This window comes from Vipera berus, assembly GCF_964194415.1.
Source record: "Vipera berus genome assembly, chromosome: 1".
NCBI classification, from domain to species: domain Eukaryota; kingdom Metazoa; phylum Chordata; class Lepidosauria; order Squamata; family Viperidae; genus Vipera; species Vipera berus.
Window position 1 is genome coordinate 4,002,382 of NC_138202.1, and position 25,039 is coordinate 4,027,420.

The window sequence follows — 25,039 nt, forward strand, 5'->3', positions numbered from 1 at the left end:
GTCCCTGCTTTTGCTGCAGGGCCGGTAGCAGGCTGGTACAGAACAGGTCATTAGCCACAAAGAAGAGGTGTGTGTGTGTCAAACTGTTCTCCAAATCACCTCAAGGCAGAACAAGAAGCAACGAATGGAAACTAATCAAGGAGAGAAGCAATCTAGAACTAAGGAGAAATTTCCTGACAATGAGAACAATTAACCAGTGGAACTCTTTGCCTCCAGAGGTTGTGGGTGCTCCAGCATTGGAAGTTTTGAAGAAGAGATTGGACAACCATTTGTCTGAAATGGTATAGAGTTTCCTGCCTGAGCAAGGGGTTGGACTAGAAGACCTCCAACGTCTCTTCCAACTCTGTCTGTTCTATTCTGTTCTGTTCTGTTCTGTTCTATTCCTGAGTCATTGAGGCCACTTGATGCCCCAAGGTAGATAACCTCCAAGTGGCCTCAACGACTCTCAGAGAGAGTACTAACGACCAGATGACTGCAAGGAATACAAATCCTTCCATTCCCCACCATTCAGCCAGAACTGAAGAAGCTTCTTGGTTGAGAAGTGACATGTCTTCAAGGAAAAACAAAGTCCAGTTTTCTCTCTTGTAAAAACACACGTAGGACTTTTGAGTATTTGGAAAGTATGGGCCAATATATCCCATTATGATATTGATGATGATGATTTATTGCACAATCAGCCAGAGGTTCAGACTGAATTTGACATTTTTGTCCGCAATACGAAAACAAGTAAATGAAGACACAGCCAAGATTCGAGAGAAAGGAAATCTATTAGTGCAAAAAAATTAACAGTTCTCTAGTACAGTACAATAAATGGAAGGGAAAAAAGAAGAACATACAATTGATTTGATTTTAGTCAACAACCAATTCTGAACAAGAAGAGAAAATCAATGCAACTTTGCTTGTATTTTTAAATTTCTGCATGAAGTCTTATCTTTTGCATTTTTCTGGGTTTTTTTTAGAAAACAAACACAAAATAGCCAGGGTGAGGGGGGAAAAACACCTTCTCTCACCCCTGAATGTGAAGTTAGTGTTGGGTACCACAGCCTGGGTGTCCATAAAAATAATCTGATTTTTTTTTTAATATATATATATATACGAAAGAGTTTCCCAAAGCTTCCCAACCAACCTCAGGCTTTCCTGAATTCACTATTCTCAAATTTAAAACAACGGCGGGCAAATCTTAAGCGAAAAAGTTCAGTTGCTGATTTAGGATGGAGAAGAAAGAGAAAAAAAAAATTAAGCCATTAAGAGATGCGTTTATTTCCCCATTCAAGAGGGGAGGAAGTTTAAGAGAAAGGAAGAATAATATCTGGCCCAATCCTGCGCGCATCGGATTCATTGCTACTTTGGGGAAAAAAGACAACGAAGGAAGAAAAAAAAAAGAAGAAAAGCTTTGCAACAAAATGATTTTAGGAAAGAGATTTCCCGAAGAATTAACGCTGAAAGACCACACAGTTAACAGACGGTCTGCTTTTTTCTGAACTATTTTGCTTGTCATTACGGGGAAAGAGATTTTTATTTTTATTTTTTCAGTGTTTCTGAAAAACAGTTACCTCCCTTTCCCGAGAGTTTGCCAAAATAAAATAAAATAAGAAAGTAAAAAAAAAAAGCGTGGGATATTTGCAATATTAACTGACAAGGTGCTGGTTACAAGACAGAAACTAGAGACAGAGCTAAGGCGTAATTTACACTCTGAAGCACGGGTGCTGGAGAACTCTCTCCAAGAAAATTTGGATGGCGTGTCCACGCAGCCACACGTTACACCAGTTTTTGAGAAAGTCACACAGTCACACACACAGAAAAACCCCTGAGACTAATCCATCTGCGGAAAGAAGAATCTGCAACCAAACTGCACTTCCTAGGAAATTCTGCAGAGACCCTGGGCAGCTAAGCCAAGTTTAAGCCAGGTTACATTTGGAGGAGAGATGGGCTCTCAAGCCACGTTAAGAGTGCGGGCCTTCGCCCAATGTGGAACTACAATTCCCATGAATCCTTGAGAGAAGCAAGAATAAAGCCAGGAGGGTCAAGCTCTACGTGCAAATTAAGAGTTCCGAAATTAGTTTCCTGAACATCGAACAAATGTACTTTGAATGGGGTGAGAAAAATCCCATTTTAATTGAGGTGGTTGCTCAGTTTTGATCGTTTGCGTACAGAAAGGACTTAAGACTTCTCCTTTATGACTTGTATTTAATCCTTGTCTCACGGATGAGTCCAAAAGCAAAGCTTTGGAGAACTGGGACAATTACGTTTGTAAATAAGCCAAAATCTCTCTGTACTGATACCATTCATTTCCAGAACCACGGACAGGCTTCGGCCTTTGTCTTGGGCCTTGTTAAACCACAGTTGTTGCGATTAGACCCGTGTTCGTCTTCCACGCTCAAGGATTCATTTTGGCTGAATACCTGAAAGTATGAGGCTCAACATCTCAAGATGTCACCGATTCCAAATCAGGAGAAAAGAAACTGGTCAGATAGCACCACCATGAAGATAGTCCAACTCTGATTCCCAAGTAACCTGCCTTGTAAGGGGCAAGGGCTGGAGTAGATTCTAGGCACCATGGAATTGGGTGAACATGGCTTCCTTCTTCCTTGTCGCTCAAAGGAGCGTATCTGGAAGAACCTAATGGCTTGGTTATATTTTGGAAAGGAACTTTCCAAGTTAAGAAGGGTGGGTCCTTTGTCCCAGAGTTGAAAAAAAAATGGTAGTAGAAGCTGGTCAGTAGCTTCAGCTCAATTTACGATCCCCATCAGCTTTCCCTTCCTCAGCAATCAAACACACAACTGAGAAAACTCTTAGTGGGCTCAGAGGCCCAATCTAAAGGGACAGCCCAACGAGCTATCTCTGTTTCTCCTGATGTTCTGCTACACTTTTAACGTCCTTCAAATCCGCTCGGTCCAAAGTTGGCCACTGCTCGACGATCTGGAGGCTATCTCCTTCTCTTTTCGTCAAAAGTGAACACGACAAATCTCACACTGAGGGGATGACATCTCCCAGGATTGGGAGAGGAACACAGGTCTCCAGTGGAAGGCCATCAACACTATCCTGCCGCAAAACCAAAATGGCATCCATCGGGGAAGAAACTGGTGCGGGGAGGTTTACAGGCCCAAGAGACGAAGAAGAAAATGGAAGTCACTCCCTTACTCCACCTATGGAAGACTACCTGATGCACATGGGTTGTGTGGTTAATGATTCTCAAGCTCCTGCACTGTCTTCCTGGATCCCGAAGGCCAACGCTGTTGGCAATCTTGACTTTGAACGGATGCCAAAAGAGAACCTCACAGGCAAATGGTTAAGTCTAAAGCTTTCATGTGATGGGTTATGACAGACCTTGTGGGAAGTAAGTGACAACACTAACAGGGAACACAAAGTTAAGGCCATGGTGTGCTAAATTTCACTGAGTTCGGGGAGGAGGGGGGAAGCTGCTCTTAAACAAGCATGCAAAGGTTCAAGCTCTTTCTGGATTTCAAACGTATTCAAAAGTCAGCTCAGGTTGAGCTGGGCCGTTTGAGCATCCCAAATCACATATTCTGAGAAACTTTGTTTCGAAATCAGCACAAAACCCGTTTCGACAAATATCAGAGGTTCCTATTGGCAGAAGTGCATCTGGCCATAGATAAGGAGGACAAATAGGATCATTGGAAACCACGGTTTGCTTTTTTCCATAATCTTGGCCACTTTTAAGATAGGTAAGACTTCAACCCCCAGCATTCCTGCCGGCGGAGGAATTCTGGGAGTTGAAGTCCATCAAGTTTAAAGGGGCCAAGGTTGGGAAAAAAAGCCACCCCCATAGTTTAGGAGTTTTGTTTCAACTCTGAAACAGGACAAATTCTGTTTGATGAAGTCCTCGGGATGTCTCTAATTTTGTCCTAACAGCAGGGAGATCAACAGAACGTTTTTGAGTTGGGCTATTTTATTCCAAGCGGAAAACTATTATTATTATTATTGCCCCCCCCCATCTCATCGGGAAACAGTCAAAATATTTTGGTCTCGTCCTGTGAGTTTCTATCCAAACTTCCCCAGCTCTATTTTCTCACAAAGGCTCAGCTGCTCCACAAATGAAAATTCATGATGTTGGGTTAAATTCCCTCCCCTTAACTTCCCTCTAAAAATTTGTGAGCCAACCAATGACGTATCGCCATAGGGGCCGGCAAATAAATAAATAAATAAATAAATAAATAAATTCACAAACTGCCCACTGGTACGCATTCTATTCTCATTCTCTCTCTTTCTCTCTCTCTCTCTTTTTTTGAAAGAATTTTATAGGACATTTCTCCAATACCTCGGACTGTCTCAAAGGCACCTCTGGATGTGACAACCCTGTTCGATTGCTATTGGCTGCTTATTTTATTTTCATTTTTTTTGAAATAAAAGTGCTTAGGAATTTTTGAATTATTATTATTTATTTATTTTTTAAAAAAAACCATGTTAAAGAATTGGGCCCTCCGGGGCAGATGGGAAGCAGATAAACCCTGCGGGGTTCTCAATTTGGGGTTCTGGAAATGGCATTTTTTTTAAAAAAAAAGAAAAAAAGAAAGAAATTGCAGTCATTCCTAAACGGTCCCTGGAGTCATCTGCTGAATGGCCCCATGTGCGAATGCTGACAATATAAATAACGTGAATTCATCTATTGGGATACGTGGGGAAAGGAGAGGGTTATAATATCTGGGAGAGAAAAAAAATGTCCACTTTGCCTGGTTATGATAAAAAAGCAAATTTATAACCGAAGATTCAAAGTTGGCTTCTATGAAGGGACCCAGTTAGTTTATAGATTATTTGGCAAGTCCCATAAGTTTCTGCAACTATTTAAAAAACCCCACGGTGATGTAGACAGACAACAATTGACAGCCATTCCCTAGGTTGGCCTTTTGATCCTTCACCTGTTTCCCCCCCCTTTCATATTTTCAACCAGAAGATCAACATTTTAGAGCTCTTTATTTATTTATTTATTTATTTATTTAAAAAATTAAGATATCAAAAAATAGGCAATTAAAATTAGCATTTATTACATTAGCTTTTCAAGGGGGGTAATCTTATGTACAAGAACAAAAGAGCAACTGCATTTTAAATTTTAGATATATATATATATATATATTAAGCCCCCTCCCTCTGCAAAAAGTGCATTTAATGTTTTTTATATATATCCACTCTGTATTTATCTCCCAAAATTTTATTTATTTATTTTTTTCTAAGAAAGAAAACCCTATCCAACAAACACGGAATGTCTTCTCTGTGCTTTCTCTCTCTCTCTTTTTTTTTTTTTGCTCGCTCAACAACAGTAAATTAGTCATTTAAAGTCGGTTTATTATTATTATTATTTTTACAAGACAACGAACATTTAGAATGCTCTGAATAATAATAACAGTAATAATAGGATTTAAGAAAATTGGCTTTTTAGCTGACGGAATCATCACTTTATCTTCCCTGTAGCTAAACGACATTTTTTTTTAATTTTATTTTTATTTGGTAAAGGGAAAAAGAGAGTTCTAGAACCAGCTCTCAGAAAAAAACCCTCAAACTCTCTTTTTGTGTGTGTGTGTGTGTGTGTGTGTGCATATTCCATATATCATAATATATATTTCTTAAGAACACATAGCTTTAATAAAGCATTTTATTAAAGTTCTCCATAGGCTTAAAATAAAAAAGGGATACTTTAAATGGACACCCACCTAGGAAACTAATCTCACATGGACAGTTAGAAGAAAAGTTTGTTTTTTAAAAAAAAAAATTGGGGTGGGGGGAGAAAAACCCTACAAAGAACAAAAACCCACAGTTTACATTGAAAAGGTTCCTTTCAACTTCAGCAATGATCCTGGATGGCCAAGAGATTAGAACAGAAAGAAGCCACGATGAAAGAACTGGACGTAACTTGACATTAAACAAGATACTCTCTAAGCACAGAGGAGAACCTGATTTAGCCTCTGCCTTATTGAAGACCTCAACGAGACACAGTGGAAGAAGGGAACCACCGCCGCCACCAACCCAGAAGAAGCGGAAGCTGTCCAAAGGATGAGCATCTCCTTTTACATTGGGGTGATGATGATAAGGATGGGACGAGGGGAGAGAAGGAAGCGTGAAAAGCATCAGATTTCAAAGAGAAGAAGCAATCCATTCCAATGGGGGGGGGGGAAGAGTTCTCACTCTACGTCAACTTGCAACCGGAAGTGTCCCCAAGTCCTTGCTTCATGTTTTCATGTTTCTCAACCGGGGCAATTTTTTAAAGACCTGGGGACTTCAATCCCCGGAATTCCCCCCAGCCATCTATGCTGGCTGGGGAATTCTGGGAGTTGAAGTCCACCCATTTTTCAGTGGGCCAGGTTGAGAACTCCTGTTTTTCAGCACATCCTCAAAAGCATTTCCCCCCCCCCATTTCGTTTCATTTTTTTTTTTGTTCGAAAAGTGCAACAGAATCGGCCCACGGAATCCAATGGGTCAACATTAGTGCAAAGAAGAAAAAAGTCCTTGACCATTTAAAGATGCCGTGTTCTTTTTATTCTTAGCGACTATGCTTAAGGCTTTGGGTAGGTGAAGTTGGGTTGAGCTAGAGAAGGGGGGGGGGAAAGCAGGACCAACACAGCCTCCTCTCAAGACCCGACGGGAAAGTAATTGGGGGAGGGGGGAAGGAAGTTGGTCAACTGGTGTGGCTGCTGGAGGGTGGGCTGTCCCCGTGCCGCCATCTTGCTAGCGTCACGTGATCCTTCTCTACTTTATCCCTGCCGGGGTCCTCGCTACAAGCTTTAATGGAGACCAGTCACATTTCCAAGGGGCTTACAAATCGAGAGTCTCGGAAGAACGCATCCAACGTTGGGTGAAGAGGAGGAGAAGATGTAAGAAGTGGTAGAACGTTGAATGAGTTGGGGGTCCTCTCTCTACAACAGGCTTTAATGGAGACCAGTCACGTTTCCAAGGAGCTTACAAATCGAGAGTCTCGGAAGAACTCAACCAACGTTGGGTGAAGAGGAGGAGAAGATGTAAGAAGTGGTAGAATGTTGAATGAGTTGGGGGTCCTCTCTCTACAACAGGCTTTAATGGAGACCAGTCACGTTTCAAAGGTGCTTACAAATCAACAGTCCCAGAAGAGATTCTTCCAACTCAACCAACGTTGGGTGAATAGAAGATGTAAGAAGCGATAGAACGTGAGAACATGGAACCGGTTGGCTTTCCCATAAAAAAAACCCCATTCCTGGATGCTACAAATGATGCTGGTCCAACCCCTGACAGATAAGCTCCCTTCCCACCACAGGAGACAATTATATCTGGCAAAACGTTTACCCCGTTTGCCGTTTTGGATCTGATCCAAATGGGCCAACCTTCTTGGTGTTCCTCAACGTTGGCAAGTCACCTTTCTGTTCCAGCTTGGGTGATCATCTCTCCCAAGTTCATTCACACCACAGCAAGGACGGGACCTGAGAACAGCTAAGGGTGTCAACAAGACAGTGTGTGTGTGTGTGTGTGTGTGTGTGTGTGTGTCCTTCTCGGTCGGGGACAAAAGAAGAATTTTTGGGGTTCTCTCCTATGGTTGTCATGTTTCTTCAGATCAAACTCTTACACCCATGTTAAGCACAACAGTATTTTGGAGGGAGCAAAGAGGCAATTCCTGCTTATTTTTCAACGGAATCAATCCCAGAAGCTCCCAGGTGTATTTGAAGCACAATATCCAGCGCCCCCCCACCCCCCAAAAAAATCATTCCTAATTTTCGGAAACCAATCAGTGGCCGTCGAATTCAGTGCCCCGCATCCCTGCCAAATGTACGAAAGCAAACAACGGGAAAGACACACACAAACCTGGACCACTTCAAGCACCTCGTTGAAATCCACAATTAAATCTACCCCAGGAAAAAAACACATTCTATCAGTGAACACCCTTCGAAGCGAGAAACGCTTCTTCCTGAAATGTGGTTAAAAAAGAAATCAGCAAGTTTCTTTGGCAACACTTTACCACAACCTTAATATATATATATGGATTGGAGGAGGAGAACGCTGCATGCAGTCATTTTTATCATTGCTCATACAAAGAGGATTTGAGATGAATTTAAGGCAGAACAGAGAGGCCAGCGCAGGACCGAATGCAAGACAGAAATGCAATTCTTTTTTTTAAAGTGCAAACGCATCAAAGCTTATGTTAAAGTGTTGCCGTCACACACAGCTCGCTCCCGATTCCATGACCTCCGATTTGGGATTTCGTTCCCGTCCCGCTGACTTTCAATGGGAGAAACACCAGTACAATCGGTACAAACTCTTTGAAGGGAATATTGCGACCACAAAGGGACACCAAGGACAGACACAGAGCTAGAACTGTGCTCTGGATTGGTTTTGAACCAGGGTAATCCTCCCTCCAAGTAGCGCTGGAGTTACGACTGGTGAGGTCAAGGTGGGTGGGAGGGGACAGTATGCATTTTCATTTTGCTTTTTTTTTTTGGCTAGTTCCTCATTATAAAACGAAACACAATTCCTCGGACTCTCTCTAGGGAGCAGGGATAACCCAGATTAAAATTGGATTAAGCACCCTTGGCCAGTCTTGCAGACAATGATACAGGAAAGGGGGCACTAAGGAAGTGGGGGCACCGGCTGTGTTTGGGGTTGGGCAGCAGGGTTGAGTTGCACCCAAGATCAAACTTTGGTTCGCCGTCTTGCAGAGAATTGGGGAAGAGACCTTCGGTGTCCCTCGGCAAGGAAAAAAAAAGAGAAACTTGAACAACAGCGACCAAGAGTTTAAAAATATATATATATATATATACCTATAAAATGCTAAATTGTGCTCATACCAAAACGACATCCTGCCAAGTCTTCTGATGTTTCTTTAGCCAAAGAGGACCCTCGTGTCTAGTGGAAAGTAGAAGCTGGATTTAAGAGAAGAAGGCATCAAACAGGCAAAAGAAAAACGTGGTGGGATTTATCAATTGCGAGGAGACTTTGGAAGGGGGCAGACAGAGAGAGAGAGAGAGAAAGAAGGACACACAACTGGGAAAACAGTCATGGAGACGGGTGTAAAAACAACCTGGGAGAGAAACCACAACTTTTGGTTACAATAAGGAATCTCATGTATCTACTACCTATTTACAAAGTCCACGCTAATTTTTGCATATGCAATCATTGAAAATCAGTGCGAAGCCGAGGATCTCCGTGGAAGAGAAGGTGGAGGACGGGGCGGGCGGGGGGGGGAGAGGGGAACATGTCCATCTAGGCCCCGCCCGGGCCGTCTTTGGCTCCCCTTCCCCTCAAGTGGACAACAATGGTACAGAAGAAAGGCGACCAACAAACAAGAGGACAAAATGGACCCCGGGAACTTGACATGTCCAAAAACTTAAAAAACGGATTACCCTTTCCCATTTACCCCTTTGTCTTTTTTTTTAAAAGAATCTAGGTCAGGGGTCACCGAACTTGGTCAATTTAAGACTTGTGGATTTCCAACTGCCAGAATGCCCCAGCCGAAGGAATTCTGGAAGTCGAAGTTCACAAGTCTGAAAGTGGTCAGCTTTGGCGACCCCTGGCCTAGGTGGGTCAGTAGGACGAGTCGGAAGATGCTCCACTGGCCGCTGAAAAGCGCTTTTCGGATTTGTGCTTAGTATGAATTTTTAGGGTGAGGCGGTCATTCTTGCAAAAAAATTCATCATTTGGGGGGGGGGATATTTTTTTTTTGGTGGAGGCAGGTTTTTCCCCCCCTCTGGCTCTGGGTTCGAGAGAGAGCGGGTGAGAGAGACTTTCAATTTTGCAGGTTACCAATTTTTTCCCATCTTGTACGAGTCGGAAAGGAAAATCGGTGGATCGTAATTCTACCGTCCCAGTGGAAAGAGGAAGATTATGCTGATCTGGATTTATGGGACAAACCCGCCCCCCCACTCCCGAAAAGATTAGAAGGCTTGGATATTTAATCTTGGCCTTACTCCACTCCGCAGCGGCCAGCAAGGACATCTGTTTGGTCAGCCCTGCCGCCGAGACGGTCCTAAGACCCACGTTGTGGTTGGGGAACGCACAGCCCAGCACCAGCAATGAGACATGTATACAAAACCAGAACGACAACAAAAAAGGAGGGAGAAAAAAAATAAACATACACAAGAAAAAAAAACACCCCATGATTCCTGCTTAAAAATTCAAGCTTCCATTTTTATATATATATATATATATATTGATTTCTGAAGTGCAATCCACTTTCGAGGGTTGCTTTAGATATCTGCCTAAATTTTGCAACGTGTCACAGAATCTAATTAAATCCAATCCTCCCCTTTTTTTTATTTATTTCTATTTCCCTATCAAGCCAACAAACCAAAATGGTAAATTCCATTTGAGTCTTTTTCTTCTTTCTTTCTCTCTCTCTCCCTCTCTTTGCAAATATATAGACATATATATATATATGTACATATTTGTTTTTCTCTTACAAAAATAAATTCAATTCTAGGAATTATTTTAATAAAAACAATAGACAACAATAAATTTTTCTCCGTAGAAGATGGTTTCAACGTGTAAACATATTCGTTTCTTTGTTTTTTTTATAGATATATAGATATATATTTTCTTTTAAATTAAGATAAAGTGATTTTTTTAAAGTACCCGTTCCATTTCAAAGTGCTAAGACTTCTTTGTTTCTAATCTCTTTTTTTGTGTGGTTTTTATTGCTTTTTTTTGTATTAAATAAAACATCCATCTTGTTCTGCTTATTTTATATACGGTATATATATATAAATCCTCTCTCAGTACACACATGCTCCCCTATTTAATTACATTCGGCCAAACAGTTCACCTTTTTTTAATATATATTTATATTAAAAAGGAAATCTAAAAAGTGCTTGTCAAAGGAAAAAAAAGAACAAAAAAAAGGAAATGACTAAAATTCATATATATATATATATATATATATATATATATATATATATATATATATATATATATATATATATATGTAGGTCTAGAGTCTCGGGTTTCTTCCCTACACATACAGACACCCGCGAGAATCTACGAAAACAATATATATATATTTTCTTTAAACTGTGCATTTAAAAAATTCTGAAATAGCTAAAGGTGCCCTTAGTTTATTTATTTTTTTAGCTTAGAGGGAGCTGTGTCTTTAAATTTATTTATTTTTTGATACAGCTACTTACTTACCGACAGGAGAGGATAAATAGGAAGAGATTTGGTAAATCACCCCCAAAGACAATTTTGGACCCCAAACCTTATCACGATCCAAATAGACACCCTTAAGCATAAATCTGGCTATCTTAAGACTTCCAAAGGAGGGAACATACTAAAAAAAAGGAAGATTACATAATGGGGGGTGGGGGTGGGAAATGTAAACCCTGAATTAACTAGGGTTTAATTTATGCCAGGAACAAATCATTTTTCCTACAAAGCCATCGCTGGGCATGTATTTAGGGCTTGTTTTGTGCCAAATGAGGTACAGACAAGGTTTTTAGGAAAAGCTGGAGGCAGAGAAAGGGAAGCCCACCTTTTTGCCCTGAGGTGGATATGCCTAAATTAAACTAATCACCATCGGGAGAGGTGAAACATCTGGACGATTTGCTGGCACCTCTGATGTTGGGAGTGTCTCGCATCCGCGTCCCTGGCACGCCGGCTAATTAAAGGACAATATTCCCACATGTACAACAAGGTTGGGATATTTGTACCAGCCCGAGAGGAGTGTGTGTCGGAAAGTGAAGAATAGCGGATGAAGCCAGCAGGTAGCTCATGCAAGCGAGCCATGCCGCGAGATCTTTTCTTCCGCAGATCTCGGTGAGGGGAAAAAACCCCCGATGCCCTTTGAGGAGAGGGAAGAATAACTTGTACTGCAACTTTCAGTACCATTTAAAACAGGGCTTCGTTTGGTCACCTCCGGGGAGGAGGGAAACGAAGAATGAGATTTTAATGACTACTATTAAAATCCTCGCTGGAGCATTGAACAAAGCACCAAAGATCTCAAGACGTTTCTCTGGTTTGGGAGGGTGGGGAAAAAAGCGATTCAGACTGAAACGGATGCAAATCAACTCCAGAAGGAAAAACTAAATCCACTATCTGGAATTGGTAAGCCAAGATGTAGCCTTGCTTGCAGGCAACAGTCTTGGCCTCAGCCAGCTTTGGAAATGGTGGCTTGGTATAACGGTTGAGGGCGTTGTGGTTTGTCTGATCACAAATAATCCCTCCCCCCCCAAAAAAGCTAGCACTTTTAATCCTTTGGCCCACGTAACACTATGTGGGTTCCCCCCCCCCCCGGGTTTGGAAGAAACTCAGGACACCAACTTGAGTTTTCCCTGCTCGACAGGCCAACATCCTATCCCAGAACCTGACATTTGGGAATTGTGCCCTTCACCAAACTTCTAAAAACAGGCCTGAAATTCTCTGCCAACAGCCTTAAGAACTACGATTTGACTTAAAATGAAAGCTCTTCAAGAAGCTTTGTAGAAAAAAAAATGAGAATTTTAGAACAGGGGAGGAGGGGAGGGGAAGGGAAGGGGGAGGGTGATTGGGAAGAAACATAGATATTCTCCCCCCCCCAAAAAAAAGCTTCCTCTTTTTTCTTTGCTTTTTTAAGTCAGCCAACTCACTGACCACCCTCATTGTGTCCCTTTGGAACAGCAGCTTCTAAAATACTTACAAAAAAAGGCCATTATAATATATATGTCTGTATGTCTGTATGTATATATATATATATATATAGTTTTAAAACTTAAAAACTAAAATTCTGGAAGCTTCGTTTCATGTTTTGCAGACCTCTTCTCTCCACACATACTCCCCGCCCCGCCCACGACCCCTGGCTCAAAACCTTGATCACTGGGTGGTCTCCTTTCATCCATGGCTAACAAGAGTTTATAATCGAACGGGAAGATCATAAACAGAGATACATTATACACCTATAAGGCTATTCTGACTTTTTTGTGGGTTTTCTTTTGTTTTTGTCCCCCCCCAAAAAAGGTGAGGAAACCATATATATATATATATATAATATTTTTTTTTCTCAAGAGGAACCGGAGGAAAGTTATAACTAGATTTTGTGACACTTTTTTTTCTTTCTTTTTGGTTTAGGAAAGTCCTTGTGGTTTTTTTTTTTTAATACCCTCAGACAATTCCCCCAGCTACATTCAAACTTCCCGACGCCTCGTTGGCGTTCGAACTCTCTTCAAAGTGCTGTTCTAACTCGTCCTGGGGCGCGGCAGGCCCCTGCGTCTCCTCGGCCTCCTCTCCCCCCGCCAGGCTGCTGCTGTCATCGGGATTCGAACTCGGGACCGGGGCGACGACAGCCGCTTCTCTCACCCGGGGTTTGCGCCCCCTGCGGGAAGGGATGCCGTTGCAGCCATCTTTCTTAAGGTGCCGATGCAAGTGGTCGGATCGGACAAAAGTCTTGAAGCAGCTCTCGCACTGGTACGGGCGTAGACCCGTGTGAACGCGCATGTGGTTTTTCAGATCGTAATTGTGGGCGAAGGCGGCGCCGCATTGCTGGCACAAGTAGGGCTTCTCCCCAGTGTGTTTCCTCATGTGGACCTTCAGCTTGTCTTGCCTGTGGGAAAGCGGGGGGGAGAAAAACAAAAACAAAAGGGGAGTCAGGGCGAATTGGCTCGCTGACTGAGCTCGCTCTTTTTCTCGTCTTGGCTCAGCTAGGTTATCTGCTGAGATGCAAGCAGTGTTTTTCAAACTCGGCCATTTGAAGGTGGACGGACTCCCAGAATTCCCCAGGAATCGTCATGCTGGCTAGGAAATTCTGGGAACTGAAAATTGCCCCCTGGGTATATCCACATATTGCGAGAGCCATTTTCAACTTCCATGATAGCTGGGGAACTCTGGGCATTGCAGTCCATGCTTGAAGAGAGCATCTATATTGGAAAGGCACTAAATTCTTCCTGGGGCAAAGCTCACTTAACAACTATCCCACTTAGCAACAGAAATGTCAGCCCCCCGTCTTGGTCGTAAATGAGGACCTCTAATCTTTTGGGACTCGATCCTGGACAGATTCGGTTCTATCCTGAATCTCTTACACTGTTCTGGATAAAGCAAGATATGGGGCTGTGGAGCTGTGGTGGCGCAGTGGTTAGAATGCAGCGTTGCAGGTTGACTCTGCCCAGAGTCTGCAGTTCGACCCTGATGGGGCTCAAGGTTGACCCGGCCTTCCATCCTTCCGAGGTTGGTAAAATGAGAACCCGGATTGTTGGGGGGCAAGAAGCTGACTCTGTAAACCGCTTAGAGGGCTGTAAAGCACTGTGAAGCGGTAGATAAGTCTGTGCTAGTGCTACCGTATCTATCTATCTATCTATCTATCTATCTATCCATCTATCTATCTATCTATCTCTATCTATCTATCTATCTATCTATCTATCTATCTCTATTTATATCTATCTATCTATCTATCTATCTATCTATCTATCTATCTATCTATCTATCTATCTATCTATCTATATCTATCCACCATCTTATCTCTCTCTATCGTCTCATCTGTCTGTCTGTCTATCTATCTTCTATCTTCTATCTATCTATCTATCTATCTATCTATCTATCTATCTATCATCTATCTATCTATCTATCATCTTATCTCTCTCTATCTTCTCATCTGTCTCTCTGTCTGTCTGCCTATCTATCCTATCCATCCATCCATCCATCCATCCGTCTATATTATCTCTATCTTCTCATCTGTCTGTCCGTTGATCTGTCTGTCCATCCATCCATCCATCCATCCATCTATATTATCTCTCCCTCTCTCTGTCTATCTATCTCAAGAGATCTGGTGCAGTGGTTAGACTGCAGCATTGCATTTGGCACTTAATTGTGGTCGTAAGTCGAGGACTTCAGGACTGCCATTCGGAAACTTTTTCCTGGCTGGCACAGCCAGAGGGATGGGAAAGAAATGTCCAGCAATGCCACCCTGATGTTGTGTTCTGGAGGCAGTCAGGGCTTTGGGTAGCTCTCCAGAGTCCCAGAGGGGGGGTGGCGCTGATTGGATGTTCCAGTTTTTGTAACCATCTTATGTCATTCCAGGCTTCAAAAACCTTTTAATGGACTCTGGATGGCTCAGACAATTCCCCTGACTGGACAAGCTAAAAGCATCATCAACCAAAGCCAGGACAAAGGAGTGGAAGTTCCTTCTCCCTGTTAAGTTTATGAGACCTGTTGGTCAAGCTGCATATTAGAATAGAATAGAATAGAATTTAACAGAGTAGGAAGGAACCGTGGAGGTTGTCTAGTCTAACCCCCTGCTCGGGCAGGAAACCCTATAGCATTTCAGACAAATTGGCTGTCCAGTATCTTCTGAAAAACTTCCAGTATTGGAGCATTCACAGCTTCTGGAGGCAGGTTGTTCCACTGGTTAATTGTTCTAACTATCAGAAAAATTTCTCCTTAGTTCTAGGTTGCTTCTAGTTCTAGGCCAGGGTTAGGACACCTTGGCTCTTTTATGACTTGTGGACTTCAACTCCCAGAATTCCTGAGCCAGCCATGCTGAGAGGAAAGGGAGAGGTTTCCAAGCTGAGCCATGCTGGCTGAGGAATTCTGGGAGTTGAAGTCCACCAGTCATCAAAGAGCCAAGGTTACCTAGCCCTGGTCTAGGCCTAGGCCGCTTTATGACTCGTGGACTTCAACTCCCAGAATTCCTGAGCCAGCCATGCTGAGGGGAAAGGGAGAGGTTTCCAAGCTGAGCCAGGCTGGCTGAGGAATTCTGGGAGTTGAAGTCCACCAGTCATAAAAGAGCCGAGGTTGCCTAGCCCTGGTCTAGGCCTAGGCCGCTTTATGACTCGTGGACTTCAACTCCCAGAATTCCTGAGCCAGCCATGCTGAGGGGAAAGGGAGAGGTTTCCAAGCTGAGCCATGCTGGCTGAGGAATTCTGGGAGTTGAAGTCCACCAGTCATCAAAGAGCCAAGGTTACCTAGCCCTGGTCTAGGCCTAGGCCGCTTTATGACTCGTGGACTTCAACTCCCAGAATTCCTGAGCCAGCCATGCTGAGGGGAAAGGGAGAGGTTTCCATGCTGACTCATCCTGGCTCAGGAATTCTGGGAGTTGAAGTCCACCAGTCATCAAAGAGCCAAGGTTGCCTGCCCCTGTTCTAGGCCAAGGTAGAGAAACAGTGGCCCAGACAATTTCCAAATAACCAATGAAGTCCGTGGCAGCATAGTAGGAACACAGAATGTGGGAAAGAAAATTAGAAGCTCCCTGAGTGAAAAGGGTCACCACTTATGGTGGTCAAACTGGAAAAGCTGGATCTGCAATTCTCCTTGGCAGGCAATGGGAGACGGAAGGTAAGAGTCCGAAAAAGGCTTTGTCATCATAGCATATGACTGTCTTAACAAACCTTCAAATCTTTAAGGTTGAAGAGGATGAACCTCACAAAAAGAGGGGGGGGGTGTCAACCTATTCTCCAAAGCACCTGAAGGCAGGACAAGAAGCAACGGATGGAAATTGACCAAAGAGAGAAGCAACTTGGAACTAAGGAGGAATTTCCTGACACTGGGAACAAGTAATTAGTGGAACTACCTGCCTCCAGAAGAGGTGAATGCTCCAACACTGGATGTTTTTAAGAAGAGACTGGACAACCATTAGTCTGAAATGGTATAAGGTTTCCTGCCTGAGCAGGGGGTTGGACTAGAAGACCTCCAAGGTCCCTTTCAACTCTGTTATTCTGTTCTGTTCTCTCCTGGATGCAATGTCTGGAGTGGAACAAGAGACCAGCTTTGAGGGTTGGGGGGTGGGATGGTGTAAGAGGACAAAGCATCTCCCATCCTCTTCCGGTTCTCCCCCCCCCCAAAAAAAAGAAGGTCTTTTGCCAAAGGAAAAGAATTCACTTTGTCCTCAGCTTACAACCACTGCGTTTAGCGAAGCTAGAATGGTACTGCCAAAAGTGATATGTCGCACATTAAGTCACAAAAGTGACGTTTGATCGCTTTTCACACCCCCGTGGCAGCATCGGGTCGTAAATTTTGATCGCCGGGATTCAAAATTCGGGATGTTGGGCAACCGGTTCGTACTTATGACGGTCGCAGGGTCCTCTGTGTGTGTGTGCGCGTGCGTCACGTGATTTCCCCCTTTGGTGACTTTTTTTTTGACTAACAAAGTCAATCGGGAAGCCGTGTATTCTCTTGAACCGCCTTGCCAGACTAGGTTAAGAACTGTTAAGGGATTCGCTTAATCACAGTGGCCAGAAAGCAGGGCAAAACTCACGGAGCGACCGTCTCGCTTAGCCACGGAAATGTTGGGATCGTTAAGTCAAGGCACAGTCTGTATTGTGCCAAGCTTTCCACTTTCCCTCGGGTGTTGTAAAGTAGATTTCCAAAACTTGGCTTCTTGGTGTGTGTGTGTGTGTGTGTGTGTGTGTGTGTCTAATCCCTACCCTCTTCCCTTTTTTTTGCCCTCCTCGCCCCGAAAAGATTTGGCAAATGGGTTTAGGGCACCAACTTCATCCTGCTTGGAAGCAGTCCCACTGTCCATTCTCATAATGCACTGCACGGCATGGAAGAACAATTTTAATGCAAAGGGACACACGGACACACACACACACGAGGGAGAATGGTTCTAAAAACATTAAAAGTGGGGGGGGGGGAAATAATTTGCATTCTCTACAAGGTCCTGAAGAACCAACCTAGAAGATCCTTCTGGAAAATACGAAACAAAACCAAGGCTGCATCGCTTACTCCAAAACTCACTTAGTGACCAAGTGAATCCAGTTCCTGGATTTGCACAAGGAGCAGACTTGCGGAGTGAGCTGGGTTGGCCCAACCTGCTCAGTCTCTCTGTCTCTCTCTCTCTCACACACACACACACACAGACACACACACAAAACCACAGCACAACCCTCCTCCCCAGGAGTGAAAACTGGTCCAACTTGTGTTGGGTACGGATGGAGATGCGAGTCCCGATGGCTTTAAAATGGGTCTACAACTCCAATCCATCTATCCCAAGTCTCTTTCTCAGACTCGGCAACTTTGAAAGGCCTGGACTTCAACTCCCAGAATTCTAGGTGGCTGGGGGAGGTGGGGTGGATTCTGGGAGTTGAAGTCCAGGCATCTCACAAAAGGTTCTTAAGTTGAGAAACACTGCCGTAGATTTTCAACTGAGAATAATGGTTAGAGGGGAAAGGGGGAAAAAACTATTACTTTTCTTTCTACTTGGAAACCGCTTCTGGATTTTGTGCTCGAGGTGGGGGGGGGAAATGAAACTTCGATTTGGGGTTTTACTGATGAATAGGTTCGTTGTTACAGAAATGGCTGGTTTACATTATTATGGAAAAGTAAAAAGTTGAGGCTATTGCCTTATTTTTACTGCACCAAAGGGAGTTGAAGTCAATGCCTTTTCTTTCTCCTTTCCCCCCTTCTTCTTGCACTTTTTCCTCCCTTATTTCCCTCCTTTTTTGGGGGCTGGTATTTTTGTATTTTATAAACTAATTTTTTAAAAAAGAGAGAGAATAGTGGTTACAGTCCCTCCAGGAGGCAGCCTGGCCCCACGGATATATCTGGGGCTCTATCCCGCCTCAATTTCAGCAGGCCTGACCATCAGTAAAAAGTCTGTGAAATTTGGAGGTGCAAACATCTGGAAAAGGCTTGTCTCCAGAACAGCTGGAGTTGGGGGTTATTGGAGATCAACTATCCTGTTCAGTTGGGGTCCTCACGATTCAACAAACACCCATGGGTTACCTTCTGCTCAGCTTGTGATCCGCCACCTCTGCTTATAGGTAGTCCTCGATTTACGACTGTTTGTGTAATGACAGATCAGGGTGACAACGGGCTCACAAAAAGTGACTTATGACCCATCCTAAAAGTTAAAACCACTGCACCACCCATCACATCATCGCCATTTGGGTGCCACCTTGTAATTTGTGACGACTGCAGCATCTTACAGCCGTGTGATCACAACGGGCCCCCTTCCAATCAATCAGTCAATCGGGGAGAGAAGCTGGCTTCCCTTAGCGACCGTGTGATTTGCCTAACAACTGCAGTAAAAAAGAAAAAAGAAAAAGGGTTTCAAAACAGGATGTGGTCAGATCACGGCTCACTTAGCTACAGAAATCCCATTTCTAATTGTGTCGTAAGCCGAGGACTACCTGTAGACCGCCCGTTTATCAGCCAGAGGAGTCTTCGCCGTGCAGCAGCCAAAAATATGAACAAGCACATTCTGATCTTGAAAAGGGGGCCCAGTCAAATTTGGGAACGTCTTCCGACAACCAAATTGTTGGAAGGAAGTGTAGGAAGAGCAAATTAAACAACCCTCTTCAAAATCAGACTGAAAATGGCCTGGGATTCTCCATATGGAGGGGCAAATGTGTAAGGTAAAGATTAAAAAAACAAATCCCTGTTCTGACTCTAGAGGGCGCTGCTCACTTCTGTTTCTTGGCCGAGGGAGCTGGCATTGTCCAAAGACATTTAAGACACACTGAACACTGTTACCTTCCCACTGAAGTGGTACCTATTGATCTACTCGCATTTGCATGCTTTCGAACTGCTACCGTGTTTCTCCAAAAGTAAGGCCTACACCAGGGGTAGGCAACCTTGGCTCTTTTACGACTCGTGGACTTCAACTCCCAGAATTCCTGAGCCAGGATGGCTCATCTTGGAAACCTCAGCTGGCTCAGGAATTCTGGGAGTTGAAGTCCACGAGTCGTAAAAGAGCCAAGGTTGCCTACCCCTGGTCTGCACCAACAATAAGCCCTAGCTTGATTTTTGGGGGTGGGCCTAATATAAGCCCTACCCTAAAAATAAGCCCTAGTTTTGGGGTGAGGCACACACCCCAAAATCAACCTAGGGTGGGAGCAAGGGTGTGCAGATGCGGCCAGGCCTCTCCTCGCTGGCCCACTTCTTCTTTTTCTGAGGCCTCTTCTGCAGCCAGGCCTGCATTTCTCAGTCACGGGGCTTTCCGGAAGGCCTCTGCAGCTGAGACCCGAGCTATGGCTTCCATCCGTAGCTCAGTTCTGCAAGATCTCAGCAGCCAAGCACCAAGCTATTGAATCCATAGCTCGGTACTCAGCTACTTAGGCTTTCTGGAAAGGCCTGACTGCAAAATACAGGCCCGAATGCAGCTGCACAATTTCGGCTCCAGAAGAAGTGGATCGGCTGGGTGGGCCTGTTGGTGCCAGAGGTGAGGTAAGGCCTACCCCAAAAATAAGACCTGGTGCCTCTTTTGGAGGCAAAAAATAAAATAAAATAAGACCCGGTGTTAATTTTCGGGGAAACACGGCAGGAGCTGGACTAAGGAATGGGAGCTCACCCTGTCCAGCAACACTCAGGTCTCAAACCCAGGCTAGAAAGCTGACAAGCTCGGTGTCTTTACCTGCTGAGCCACTGTGCCCCAGCAAATGAGCATCATCCCAATTATGAGGGTATAACCAAAAAGCTAAAAAAAGAAAGCAAAGTGGAAGAACAGCCAATCTCAGTCAAATTCTAGGAATTTTAGCTACGTTTTCCCTGGGATTGGTTTAAATACGGGCCGTCCTCGACTTATAACCGTTCATTTAGTGACCATTCAAAGTTACAACGGCACTGGAAAAAGTGCCTGATGACCATTTTTCACACCACCATTGCACCATCCCTCCTGGTCACGTGATCAAAATCCGGACACTTGACGAATGGCATGTATTTATGACGGTCGCAGTGTCCCGGGATCATGTGATCTCCTTTTGCGACCTTCTGACCAGCCGAGTCAATGGGGAAGCCAGATGCATTTAACAACCGTGTTGCTAATTTAAGAACTGCAGTGATCCACTTAACGACTGTGGCAGGAAAGGTCGTAAAACGGGGCAACATTCACTTAACCGCTGCCTTGATTAGCAACGGAAATTTTGCACTCATCCGTGGTCGTAAGTCGAGGACTACCTGAAATTTCTTGACAAGGGAAAACTCCCCCCCCCTTCCTCCGGCGGCTTCTTCCCCCTTCTCTGCGGTTCCCCTCTTACCTTGTAAACCGAACTTTGCAAATGTTACACTCGTACGGCTTCTCTCCGGTGTGGGTTCGAATATGGCGGGGGAGCTTGCCGGCTCCCTGGATGACTTTCTCGCAGATGGGACATTTCTGGAATGCTTTTGCACGGATTTTCTTCTCCACCTTTTGAGACCAGGACGGATATTCGCCGCCCTCCTGGGAAGTGCTAAAATAATTCAAGTAATAATCCATGACTCCGTCGTCGTCCTTGCGGTCCTCGTCGGCCAACTGCTGCCGTCCCACCGAATTGATCATTTGCTGCAGGAGCGCGCTGGCGGCCAAGCCGTCCACTTCCTGCGAGTCTTCCTCCCGTTCGGCTCCCCTGGAAGCAAACGCCGGAGAATCGCCCGCCTCCTGCTGGTCCAACTGAATGCTGGCTGGCCCGTCATCCTCCCCCATGGACACCGGCAGGCCACGTCCACCGAATTGTCCATTTTGAGCGGCGGGGAACAAGGACGCCTGGCCCTTCACCTCGTCCTCGTCCCACATGGCGTGCTTGGCATCGGGATCACAGTCATTTGCCTTTGGTCTGTCACTGAGAGCGGCCTGCGAGTAGAAGTCCATGCCGTTGCATTCCGGCTCTTCATCCTCCTCTCGGCCACGGAAGGTGAGCCTCTGAAGGTCTCTAAAGTCTTGGTTGGTCCATGAAAAGGTGCCCTGTTGGCCGTTGATGGGATTACTCTGGAAAAACTCCAGGTATTCTTTTGCTCGGAGATGGTTCCTTTGATCAATTTGATCTACTGTATCCATCTGGTCCGTTTTGGCCAGAATCTTCCTGTCCAGGAGATCCGTGCAGACGTCCCTCACCGCCTGGATCTCTAGCAGCTTGGCGGCGTTGAGGATCTCGCCGACGTTCGAAGTGCTGACGGTCAGAGTGGCGGTGTAGGCGAATTCCAGCAAGGCCGAGAGGGCGTCCCCGCTCACAAAGTCTATCTCGTACACGTTCTGCTGGTCAACCACCAGCCCTGAGGTGAAAAGCTTCTTGAAGTATTGGCTGCAGGCCGCCAAGACTGAGCGATGGGTGGGGAACTCCTGCCCGTCCACCAGGATCACCACGTCGCAGAGCAGCCCGTTGTTTCTCTGTTCGTTCAGGCTGCTCAAGATGTCGCTGCTGTGGTCGGGGAAGGGGATGCCAATGGGGCCATCTACACCCTCCATGCTGGCACCAGAGGGCTGTCAAGAGAGACAAAACACATGCGGTCAATTAAGGAAGTCGGTCGGGAGTGGTTTCCCCAATCCTCCATTTTGTACAGCCACACCGATTATTCCCCCCGCACAACCAATTAGAGACACTACTCACATTTCCCTGAAAATAAGACCGGGTCTTCTATTAATGTTTTGCTCCGAAAAAGACGCATTAGTGCTTATTTTGCAGTTAGGTCTCATTTTCGGAGAAATACGGTACTACTGTATGTCCCCAAAAATGAGACCTAACCACAAAATACCATATTTCCCTGAAAATAAGTCCGAGTCTTCTATTAATTTTTGCTCCCTGCTTATTTATTTATTTTCGGGGAAACAGGACTAGTATCCTATTTTCCCCCAAATAAGACCCGGTCTTATGTTAATTTTTGCTTCAAAAGACATTTTAGGGCTTATTTTCCCGTCAGCTCTTATTTTCGGGGAAATACGGTACTATTTTCCCCAAAATAAGACCTTTCAGGATGCTTGTAATATAAGCCCCACCCCCAAAATAAGCCTGTTAAGATCCGTCAGTGAGACAGACGCATTTAGTACCGTATTTCCTGGAAAATAAGACCTAACCACAAAATAAGTCTAATGCGTCCTTTGGAGCAAAAATTGATATAAGACCCGGTCTTATTTTCAGGGAAATATTGGTAAATGTGTCCCTCTGGCTGACGATCTTAACTCGGACTTATTTTTCAGGGGTAGGGTTTACATTACGAGCATCCTGGAAAAAAAAATTATGCTAGGACTCATTTTCCAGTTAGGTCTTATTTTCAGGAAACCAGGGTAGCTCCAGTTAAAAAGGTAAAGGTTCGCCCGCACACGCGTGCTCGTCGTTTCCGACTCTAGGGGCCGGTGCTCATCTCTGTTTCAAAGCTGAAGAGCCAGCGCTTGTCTGAGGATGTCTCCGTGGTCATGTGGCCGGCATGACTGGACGCCAAAGGCGCACGGAACGCTGTTACCTTCCCACCGTGGCGGTCCCTATTTTTCTACTTGCATTTTTACCTGCTTTTGAACTGCTAGGTTGGCAGAAGCTGGGACGAGTAACAGGCGCTCACTCTGTTAAGCGGCACTCGGGATTTGACCCGCCAAACTGCCGACCTTCTGATCGACAAGCTCAGCGTCCTAACCCACTGAGCCACCAGTTAATTAGGGTCTCCAAATCTGGCCACTTTTAAGATTTGTGGATTTCAACTCCCATGCATGGCCGGCTGGGGAATTCTGGGAGTTGAAGTCCACCGTACTAAAGGTGCCAAGTTTGGACAAGACACCACCCCTACCCCCCGGACTAAAAAAATAAAATAACCAGAAGATCCTTTAATCTTTAATCGGCGACAGGGAGATGCTGCTTGGGGACATTTACAAAATGGTTGCCAAGGTCTTTGTGGGCAAATGTTGTGGTATTGCCGAGAAAGCTGTTTCCTTTGTTATTGTAGCTTGACTAATAGAATATTTGAAGCTCAGGGTTGAACTGTGGGATCCCTGGTGCTCTCTGAGCTGGGTGGTTTCCTTGCAGATGTTTCATGACCCAACTGGGTAACGTCATCAGGGATAGAAAGCAGTGGGGTTTGTTATACTGTTTATATACTAGCAGTCTAATGGCCCAATCAAGGAACCATCCAGAACACTCAGACCAAGACTGACACTATAGTATATAAAATGAGAGCAAACTCCACTCCCTTCTAGCTCTGATGAGGTTACCTAGTTGGGTAATGAAACGTCTGCAAGGAAACAACCAAGCTCAGAGAGCACCAAGACTCCCCTTCCTTCCTTCCTTCCTTCCTTCCTTCCTTCCTTCCTTCCTTCCTTCCCTTCTCTTCTCTACAAACTCCACTCCCTTCTAGCTCTGATGAGGTTACCTAGTTGGGTAATGAAACGTCTGCAAGGAAACAACCAAGCTCAGAGAGCACCAAGACTCCCCTTCCTTCCTTCCTTCCTTCCTTCCTTCCTTCCTTCCTTCCTTCCTTCCTTCCTTCCTTCCTTCCTTCCTTCCTTCCCCCTGCAAACCCCACTTCCTTTTTGCACTGATCAGGTTGCCTAGTTGGGTCATGAGACGTCTGCAAGAAAACCACCCAGCTCAAAGAGCACCCAGTAGTCCACAGCCCTCTTCCTCCTCCTCCACAACTCCCCCTCCCTTGTAGCACTGATGATGTTACGTAGTTGGGTCGTGAGACGTCTGCAAGGAAACCACCAAGCTCAGAGAGCACCAAGGAACCTCACAGTGTTTTAACTTTGTTATAACTGCCGACTCCTGTAGACCCTGGGTGGCTTTATACTGTAAATGCCAAGCCAGAAAACTAGTTAAAAACACGCAAACCTTTCGGGGTTAAACCCAAAGAAATCAAGCCAAACTGACTAAAATAATCAAGCCACAACAAAGGAGAGACACCCCCCCCCCAAACACATTATTCTCCTAGTCAAGGAGAGAAGCGACCTAGAACTAAGGAGAAACTTCCTGACAGTGAGAACAATTAACCAGTGGAACTCCTTGCCTCCAGAAGCGGTGAATGCTCCAACACTGGAAGTTTTTAAGAAGAGACTGGACAGCCATTTGCCTGAAATGGCGTAGGGTTTCCTGCCTGAGCAGGGGGTTGGACTAGATGACCTCCAAGGTCCCTTCCAACTTCTTCTTATCATCATCATCATCATCATCATCACCATTTCTGAGACCTTAAGCAGTCCCAGGAGATGGGACTGTCCTTGACTCTGGGGGGTGCTGTTCCCAGAAGCTGGGGGTCGCAAAAGAGAACACCCACAAGGAGATAAGCTTTAACAGAAAGGACCCGGAGGTTAGCCACGCTGCCAGGACATACCAGGCAGAAACAGTAAGGGGTAGTAGTTAGAGAGGTTTTCTGGTCTTCTGTCACAAAGCGCTTTATAAGTGACCACCGGCCCTTTGGATTGTGGCCAGAAGTCAAAGGGCAACCGGTGCAGTTTCCAGAGCAGCGGAGACCCAGGGGCCCGGAGGGAGGGGCCCAGCGC

The 25,039-nt window shown here is 44.9% G+C and overlaps 1 protein-coding gene across 2 annotated transcripts in view; it reads right to left on the reverse strand.

The window, feature by feature from the left end:
- Positions 1-10,942: 10,942 nt before the first annotated feature.
- The window catches only part of ZBTB7A (zinc finger and BTB domain containing 7A), a 78,654-nt gene continuing 64,557 nt past the window's right edge, over positions 10,943-25,039 (reverse strand). For both annotated transcript variants that reach the window (XM_081314815.1, XM_081314814.1), the window contains 2 exons: positions 20,844-22,042; positions 10,943-13,480 (listed from right to left, as the gene is read on the reverse strand). In XM_081314815.1, coding sequence (XP_081170941.1) covers positions 13,042-13,480; positions 20,844-22,027 — 1,623 coding nt within the window. In that variant the 5' untranslated portion in view covers positions 22,028-22,042 and the 3' untranslated portion in view covers positions 10,943-13,041. The remainder of the gene's footprint in view (positions 13,481-20,843; positions 22,043-25,039) is intronic.